General features: G+C 34.6%; 1 protein-coding gene across 1 annotated transcript; it reads left to right on the top strand.

Moving 5' to 3' along the window:
• Window positions 1-7,937: 7,937 nt before the first annotated feature.
• LOC143628136 (two-pore potassium channel 1-like) lies at window positions 7,938-9,123 on the top strand. Its single transcript, XM_077097800.1, has 2 exons — window positions 7,938-8,833; window positions 8,934-9,123. The coding sequence occupies exons 1-2, from the start codon at window positions 7,938-7,940 to the stop codon at window positions 9,121-9,123; spliced, it is 1,086 nt and encodes a 361-aa protein (XP_076953915.1).
• Window positions 9,124-9,779: the final 656 nt, after the last annotated feature.

Here is a 9,779-nt window from a genome sequence, read left to right as displayed (position 1 = left end):
TGAGTTTTTGAAGCAAAAAGAGAACATGATAGTACATTGATTATCTTGACCCCAAATCCAGCAAAAAGTAAGCTTAAAAGACTGTGTGTTTAATTGCATTGGTGCATTGGTAGGTCTTAAAACAACCCAGTAGAGTAAAGTATGTGATATAAACATAAAGAAACGCCAAATTGAAAGAGGTGCTAGTTTCTAGCAAAAGTCTCGGTGAGGATGGCAGAAATGTAATAACCAGTCATACTCAAGCCTTATATTTGTTGATCACCCAAAAATAAAATAAAGCAAATAACAAGCGTTAGGATTCTGGACACTGTGAGAAGCAAACCCAAAGTCATTAAACTTGATCACTGCTGTACTTTGTACAATCTAAATTACTGACTTGATCAAAATCCGCTGTTAGTCATACAATTGTTCCTCCCTTGCAAGCGTCTTAATACCAATAAGAAACGGACCCCAGGGGATACAATGTATGTAAGCCGACAGATGGACTCGTGCATACTCACTCACAGTAAAGAAAACTTGATGCATTGCTCAAAATTTCAAAATTGGTATCAAAAATTTTGATCAACATTATAATGGTTTAAGTCAAGTTGGGGTGATTTGGAAAAAATCAAATTAAGCTTGAACCGAGATTAGGGACTGCTAGTTTCTGATATTCTGTGCTTTAATTGAAAAAATTAATCATATCAAAAAAATACTTGAATGTGTGTTATTAGATTTATGTGGATAACAATACCAATGACCGACTTATCGCCAGTCATAATATCACTGAAATATAAAACTGTGATGGAAGGGCAATTTGGTCAATATGATTCTCTGCTCAAACTCGACAAAAATACAAAAATATATTTCGTTTGATAAATCATTGAAAAACACAAAAAATATTGTCTATTTTTATGATTCGGATATTTTTTTTGTAAATACATTTTTTATTCTTTATTTTTTACAAAATCCCAAAAGATTTTTCTTTCTTTCTTTTCAAAATAATTTTAAGTTATGTTTCGTAAAACTGAATCGTTTTTAAGGTATTTGGTTGTCGGGATAAAAAGATTCTCGATAACCTAATTTCTTTATTTTATTTAATTACTTAATTTAAAATTAAATAAAAGATTTTTTAATTAGAATCTAATTCGTTATTTATGGATAACGAACTAGGTGATTCTTTAGCGAACTAGCTTCTGGTTCGCTCACCTAATTCGCTTCCGCACTCTGTAACGAATCATCCCTTTCGTTATGCATATTTAACGAATCAAACAACGAATCAGGAAGTAATTCACTAACCTTATGTAACGAATCACATAGCGATTCGCTAAACTAATTCGTTAACTTAATTCAGGCGAATTAGCTAATTCGCTAACTTTAATTTAAACGAATCGTGTGATTCGTGCAAGTTGCACCCGGGAGGCGTGAAATTATATAAAAGGACAAGAAACCCAACAGATTTCGACACTGTTCTTCGTCTTCCTTCACCTTATAGAAACTCTGTTCAAATTTTCTCTGAAATTTCGACCTTCTCGTTTTGACATTTCAAGGATATATTTGAGTTTCTTAGGTACAGACGATTATTGCGATCTAATTTTCGTCAAAAATGGTTGTGATTTGATAGCAAAATTATTGATTTTTTAAGGGTTTAAGGGTTTCCGAGTCTTTAAACCTATTTATGAATAATTTATGTTTATAATTTGATGATTTAGCTGTCATTGTGATCGGAATGTGATTTTGATACCCTTGGTGGACTTCAATCATCATTTGATTGTTGTTTGCTGGGTTAATTATGATTACTTGTCATCGGTGGTTACAGTGGGTTCGTCTAATCTTGATATTTCAAGATGTTGAGTCTCAATCTCATCAATCTTAGTGTATTAGAGTGATTACGAGTACAATGAGCACATTTTTATGATGATTCGACGATAGTTATGGCCTAATCGTCCCCGGGTTCATATTGTTGACTATCTATGTTCATCCTAATTTTGACCTTGACTTTGTGAAGTCAGAGAACAAGTCTTAATTATCTTGACCATTCGTTAATCTTAGCGAATTGGGACTGTTCCGTGTCCAATTCGTTAAGATCGTATACGAACTAGCTAAGCGAATAAGATGTTACACGAATCAGATATGGATTCGCTTAAAATATAACGAACTAGAGTTTAGTTCGTCAAAATTAAATAGTAATTCGCTATGTTCAGTTCGTTAAAGTATTTACCTAATAGCGAATCGCCTGATTCGTTATCTTATTGTAACGAATAAGTGTGATTCCCAACGAATGACATTTATTAATCAACTTAATTTCAATATTGAATTAATTTAATTAAAGAATTTAAAACGTCTAATACGCGTAAATATATTAATTATACATATCCTTTGATTACGTATATACACCATCTATAGATATGTTGATATATTTTGATATCTCTTCTCATATTCGATTTTCTTTATGCAGTAAAACTTGGCTGATCAAGAACAACAAAATCAACCACCACCAGAACAACCTCCACAGGATCAACAAGATCAACAAGCTGAAGTGATCTTATTGCCGTTTGATAAAAAGCACAACATTTGTGCTTATGTTGATCAAGATGTACCTGATTTGGAAACATTTGGAGATTTGTTGACTTTCTTACGACGATCAAAGATACACTATGCTATCACTGCTAGACTAAAGGTGTATCTAAGTATTATCAGACAATTTTGGAACATGGCTGCATATGTTGAAGAAAATCAGAACATCAGGGCTACAATCAATCAAACTCCAATTACAATTGATGTTGCAGTGATTCGCCGAGTACTTCAATTCGATGATAATGACGATTACCCAAGTGAATTTGACAGGTCATTAGTTAGAGGACTATTCACCCGCTTGCACTATAATAGAAATATTCTTAAGTCCATGTTGAATAAGAATGGGGTGTGTGCACCATACAAGTATCTGCTACACGTTTTACTTCATTGTATGAGTGGCCGTCGGGGTGGTTTTGATGAGTGTAGACTGAGTTTGCAGTCGGCCTTTGTTGCCTTGATTCTGAACAAGTCGTATAATTATTCAGAATTAGTATTTGATCATTTGAAGGAACAGGTTCAACAAACTCTTTAGTCAAAAGAATTCTTGATGTACCCTCGCTTTTTACAGCTAATTATTCAAGATTTGATTCCGAATTTGGTGATTGATCGGACGTTGGTGAATGATGTACTGCATCAGGAACATATGACAGTAGATACCGTTCATCGTATGTTAATTTATAGAAAGGAGAAACCACAGGATAAACGGATGATTGGTCATATAATCAATCCGGATTATGTATGTCCTCCTAATGAGCGCTGGATCCACGACGATTCGGATTCCGAGCGTGAAGGGGGAGAAGGTGGGAACGGTGATGGTGGAGATGATGATGGTGATAATGATGGGAATGATGGTGATGGTGGAGCTGGTGAACGAGCTCTTAAAGAACAACAAGATGCAGTCGATGCTGCTCTAGCTGCCACCATGAAAGCTCAGCTGGAAAGAAAAAGAATGGGTAAAGCTGTAGCTACTGGTGAACCATCAAATAAGCCCTGTGTGTCTGCTGGGGCTGGGGTAATCATTGGAACCCCACCACCAAGTCATACAACGCCTCAAAGCTCGGCGGTGCCGCTAACTACTAGCACTCCGATGCTTACTTTGACGACGACGTTGGTGTCACACGAGAGGCTCGGTCTTATTCCTCAAATGGCGTTAACCGAGATACGAGACCTCCTGCTGCATTGTCTACAGTATCTCCTACTACATCAATGAGACCTCCTCCTCCGCCAACAACTTCTCCTCCTCCTCCACCTCCGCCAAGTGATATCTCATTTATGAGAATTACTCGGCCTCAAGCACCTGTTCAACCTGTTCACCCATCCGTATACAACTTGCCACCAGGTCATCAAACTGAAATGCTGCTAAATCTGATACATCTATATGAAAATCAAATGGCAGCTGACCGTCAAAATCAAGAACGACTCATGGAGAATCAACGACGAATGATGAGTTATATTTCTTTCTGTTAGAAGGAGACTAAGTCGTTGCGTACGATTGTTGAGTCTCAGGGGGTGAAATTAAAGGAACAAGAAGAGTTGATTTTACAATTAACTTGTAAAGAAGATGCCCTCAAGAAACTCAAGAATGACGACGATGATCCTGACGAATCTAGTGCAGGAGGTGAGCCTAAACAATCGCATGGTTCATCCTCTGGTGCTGGTGTTAGTGGCGGTGATGATTCGAGCAAACAAATTATTATTTATCAAGATCCAACAGCTGCCAAGCCAATTGAAATGATTGCAGCTAACACAGTGATATTTGTTGATGGATCAGGGGTGGTGAAGTGTGTGGTGAATAGGGACGAGATACAGGTTGGTGAGTTTGTAGAAAGATCCTTGACACGGGAGCAGATTTCAATACTGCTTGGGCTGAATCACGATCAATTGAATGTGTTAGAGGCTGAGCCCGATGTTGAGGTTGTGAATGAAGAAGGGTTGGATGAGGATCCGTTGTTTATGAATACGGATTTTGTTTATGAGAATGAGGATGTTGAGATGGAGGATGTGACTGCTGAAGAGTACCCAGACTTGTATCAACACGCAAATGTTGATCAAGGTGCTCTGGTATTTCATGAAGAAGTAATTAAAGAAGCTGAGGATTGTCTTGAAGTGAAGTCCAAAGTAAAAGGCTATTATACTGTTAAGCCTTATGATCCGACTGTTGATGAGATTAAAAGTTGGTTCAGGTTTAAAGCTGCTGGTAAGATTATTCAAGCTCATCGGATTGTTGATCAGGAACGCAAAGAAACAGCTGAAGCCTAGGTTAAAGCAAATCAAATGTCTACCTTCAAAACTATGTCCAAGGTACATGGTGACATTGTCTCCTGGTTCTATGATTCTGACCTTAAAGTATGTATAGTCAAGTGGGAAAAGGGTGTCCAGTATTACGAGAAGATAATGGATGTTCTTACATTGCCGCGGTGGGATGTTCGTACCCTCGCGAGATGTCCATTTATCAATCGTGGGGGTTACCGAACAGCTGAGTGGTTTCACCAACACTTACTGTTCGAGGTCAATCATGGCTTCAAATTCTTCAAGCCCCAGGTCCCAAGACGTAAGTGCATTGACGAGATTGATCCAAGGACCGGCTGGAAGAAACTTGTCTTGAATGTGAAGCCGCCAAAGAAGATGAAAAAGGTTCCTGTGAAGACGATGCCTCAACATATGCATCTCTCTTTCAACCGTTGGTACTATGACAATTGTACTGGCGAGGCCGTCATTGTTCTTGGAAGTGGACTGAAGACTGAACTCATTAAGATAATCGACCCGATGTGGTTGGTTAATTTATCAGAGACAAACAATGATGTGCTACACAGGAAGCAGATTTTGATCGAGCGCCAAGAAGATTACGACCTGGTTATGCAATTCCAACGAGTCGTTCGTGTGTGTCATGAACATGGAATTCATAGTTGCAGAGACTGGCAGTAAAAGCGCTTCAAATAAGTTAATGACAAAGAGCTCAAGACGAGGGGGTGTCTGTTAGTGCACGGTTTTGCGTCTAGAGTCTTTGTATTTATCGTTAACGTTTTTGTTATTAATTAATGTAATAATTAATTTATTTAATAGTTAGTTCGTTAAGTTATAGTCTAGTTCGCTAGGGGATGTTAGCGAACTAGACATTAAATGTATTCCCTCCTGATTCGTTAGGGGATGTTAACGAATCAGGGGGTGTTTCGCTATGCTAATGTATGTAACGAAGGAGAGACTGGTTCGCTAGGGGATGTTAGCGAACCAGATCACCTTCTATATATAGTGAACTCCTGTTCACGTTTTTTAGAGAGGTTTTTAGATTAATTAACAAATTGATGTCCAATCTCTCTCTCAAGCTTCACTCTAATATTATACAAGCACTACTACTAATATATTGATAATAGATATACATACATAACACCTAATCAATTGTAATCATGAGCTAGATCTAGTAATAATCGGATATTCACAGATCTAAGATATGTTATTGTTATTGATTGGTATTCCGGGATCAAACAAAAATAATGCACGTGCAAAAACATAATAAGAACACTCCGTCTATTGAAAATTTATTGTTAGTATCATGTATGTATAATTGAAAGAATTTTAGTTATGAACAAATTTCGGAGAATATTTTGATAACTTTGAGAGACTTCTTGACTTTGCCAATTGACAAAAACATAATAGGTTAACCCATTGAATTTTGTGAATGTTTTGCTTTACTTGAGCATAATTTTGTACTGACATGTTTCACATACAACATTCTGATCACTATTCAGAAAAAAGTCAATGCTGACACACATGTTTCTAAAAATATTGATCAAAGTTAGAAGTATTGATAGTCATGTGAAAAATATTCAATGTGCAAAATCCCGATCTTTTGACTATTTCCAAAAATGTTGCTAAAATTAAATTCGAAACTCAATCACATTTAAAATTCTAACTTTCATTTGTTTTACATTTTTAAGTCAAAACTTTGAACCCATAAGAAATTTGACGATAAATCTATTTGCATTCTCAAAATTTTAAAAATATTCAGATTACCCCTTTTTTACACGTAACAAATTTGAGCAAAATGTTGTTAATTTGTATCAAATGATCTAATTATCAACATTTAACCCGTAACAAACAAATTTAAGTTTCACAAAAAACTCGAAGCAATCATTGATAAAAAAACCCAAGAAACTAAATATGCTAAACTTTATTATATTTGAAAGTGATTGGTATATATACTATACTTATAATTTAGCACATATATGTATAGTTTCTAAATTAACCGAAAAATTAAATAGATAGATTTAAATCATATATTTTTAATTTATAAATTTATATGACAATGTACAAAAAAACCAATACATAAATGCATTTATTTTTAAAAAATGGATCAACTTTTAAGCATATATTTATAATTTAATGATTAAAAAAATTACTTTGTAAATTGAAAGCATATTAGTGTTTTTTCTTTAATTTACAATCTTCAACAATATACATAGTATAATATGTTAATGATAACATTTAAAATTATATTCCTTTCAATATTTAATAAATAGGGTTTGTTGTAGATTTTTGGATTTCACTAAGTATGTTGTGAAATATATTCTAACAATGTGCATTAGTATAATATGTAAATATTTATTTGTATAATAGTGTATAGATATAATACAAATAAAGTTTTCAAAAAAATGAATAATTTAATTAGATATAATATAAATGGAGTGTAAAAGTAAAGTGACTAATTATTGATATACGTCATATATTAGTTTTGGAGGGAAAAGAATTGTGAGGATTAACCACAAACTGAAACATGTCACAATTATTTTACTTTATTAGAATAGGTAGATTTTTTTTAAGTTTTGGATGGTAAAAATGAGATCTTTATATAATTTGAGGTTATGGATTTTAAAAAATAAGTTTTTTTTTATAAAATTTTGATGTAAAAAACAAAGTTTTTTATTATATAATTTGATGTTAAAGTATTTTTTAATTTGAGGATTTTATAAAGTTTTTTTCAAAAGGGATTTATAAAGTTTATATATAATTTGTGGTTATAATTTTTTTAGTAAAATAAAGCTTTTATAAAGTTTAAGGTGAAATGTTAAGTGAATTTTAAAGTTAATAAGTTATTTTACCTCCTTGCAACTTTTATCAATAAGTTAGTAAGTTATAAAAGTGTAAGTTATTATTATTTATCTCTCACATCAAAAGCAATTCCAAACACTTTATTCTTTTTCAAAAAGTTATTAAGTTATTAATTGATGATAATAAGCAATCTCAAACACCGTCTTAATGCCACTTATTTAGGCAACTTACCCACACGTAAATAAAGATTTTTGTTGATAATTTTACATTAAGCTCATGAAAACATTTTTGCATTTTAAGTCGTGTTTCAGATCGTTGTCCCGGAGCTGCTTGCAATGACAACTACCAACGAAAGAAAAGCTTCACCAAAACACCTAAACATAACCGACCAAACCGCTTCCATCAAGCGAAGAAGTAGATTCCGTAGAATTAAAAGCGCCCCGCTGGCAGATTCTCTCTCATGTCATAACAAACACCCAGATCCAATCAAACCAACCCCCAAATCCATGTTTGATCACTTCTACCCGAATTACTTGAAAGTGGCCCTTATGTTATTCGCATATTTAGCTGCTGGCACAATTTGCTTCCATTTAACCAGACACCAGATAAAAGGATCCAAAACAAACAGCGTACTCGACGCGCTTTATTTCACCATTGTCACAATGTCGTCCGTCGGGTATGGAGACCTCGTACCTGACAGCACACTCACAATCCTACTCGCGTGTCTGTTTGTCGTCTTGGGCATGTTAATAGTCGGGTTGGTTTTAAGCAAAGCAGCCGAGCTTTTAGTGGAAAAACAAGAACAATTGCTTGTAAAAGCGTTACATTTACACGAAACAATCGGTGAAAAGGAAATCCTTCAAAAGATCAAAACAAAGAGGGCTAGAAACAAGTTTATAATATTGGTAGTGTTGCTTTTGGTACTCATGGCTGGGGGAATGGCTATGCTACTTTGGGTTGAAAATTTGGATTTTCTCAATGCGTTTTCTTGTGTTATGGGGACACTTACCGGTACAGAATACGTAGATAAATGCTTTTCAACACAAGGTGGCCGTGCCTTTGATTTGGTTTGGATCTTAGCGACAATAGTTTTTTTAGCTCAGCTGCTATTTACTTTTGTTACGGTGTATACCGAAAGAAAGCAAAAGTTGTTCGTAAAACAAATTCTTAAGAGGAAAACAACGACTTCAGACCTAGAAGCGGCTGATTTTGATGGTGACGGGATTGTGGTGTAAGTATATAACTTATATTAAACTACTGATATAAACTTGAGTATAGTATTGCTACATAACATACTTCTAACATGTTTTTTTTATGTTTTGGTGAAGCAGAGCTGCGGAGTTCGTTGTGTATAAGTCAAAGGAGATGGGAAAGATTAGTGAAGATGATATCACACCGATCATGGATGAATTTGAAACTCTAGATTTCGATAAGACTGGAACGTTATCTCAGTCCGATCTTTTGTTTTCCCAGTCATTCTTGTCGGTATCAGATCTTATGCCTCCCCGACTATCGGTGTAAGATCATGTAACAAAAGGTTCAAACACAAAGAATTTTACATGTAATGTATGTAGTGGCGGACACAAAAACAATTCTCACAAGTGTCGGAATTTTTTTGGTTGATAATTAGTTATATAAATATTATTTTTCCGGATCGACCTTTTGGGTCGGGTCAAATCAGTATATAAATTTTTTATTGGTACGGTTTGACCATTCGGCTCGGGTCGAATCGAATCGGATCGGTAATAAGAAAATTGATTAAATACATGAAACTATATCATTAAAAATGCATAATAAAATGCAACATATCTAAAGTTGTTGTCTATGAGTTCTCACTTTGTTAAAAATTTATTCATTACATCATCTACTTTTATCATTTTTAAGCAAATATTTCTCAATGAAACATATACAACTATTGCTTAAAGTTTCATCACCAATCCGATTACACAAATCAGACTTCACGTAGTTTATTCTCGAAAAACATCTTTCAACACTTGTGGTTGCGACGAGTAATATGATAGCTAACTTTAATAAACGACGCATCATGCAAATGAATGGTGTTTCTTTATTTGAACCATCAATTGAACAAGATTTGCCACTTCATTCAAGTTTTCAAATCGTTTATCGCATTTCAAACAAAATAGAAATGGGTTGGTATTGGGCTAAATATTGGATAG

Source organism: Bidens hawaiensis, unplaced genomic scaffold (genome assembly GCF_021521415.1).
Source record: "Bidens hawaiensis isolate Kalapana, Puna unplaced genomic scaffold, B.hawaiensis_p1.1 tig00004818_1, whole genome shotgun sequence".
NCBI lineage: Eukaryota > Viridiplantae > Streptophyta > Magnoliopsida > Asterales > Asteraceae > Bidens > Bidens hawaiensis.
Note: the sequence above shows the minus strand (reverse complement) of the source record. Positions and strands in the feature narration are given on the sequence as shown.

Excerpts from the sequence above, each read along its gene's own strand:
- LOC143628136 (XM_077097800.1), top strand. The coding sequence starts at position 7,938 with ATGACAACTACCAACGAAAGAAAAGCTTCACCAAAACACCTAAACATA. Across the intron at positions 8,834-8,933 it reads GATGGTGACGGGATTGTGGT|AGCTGCGGAGTTCGTTGTGT; the intron begins GTAAGTATATAA and ends TTGGTGAAGCAG.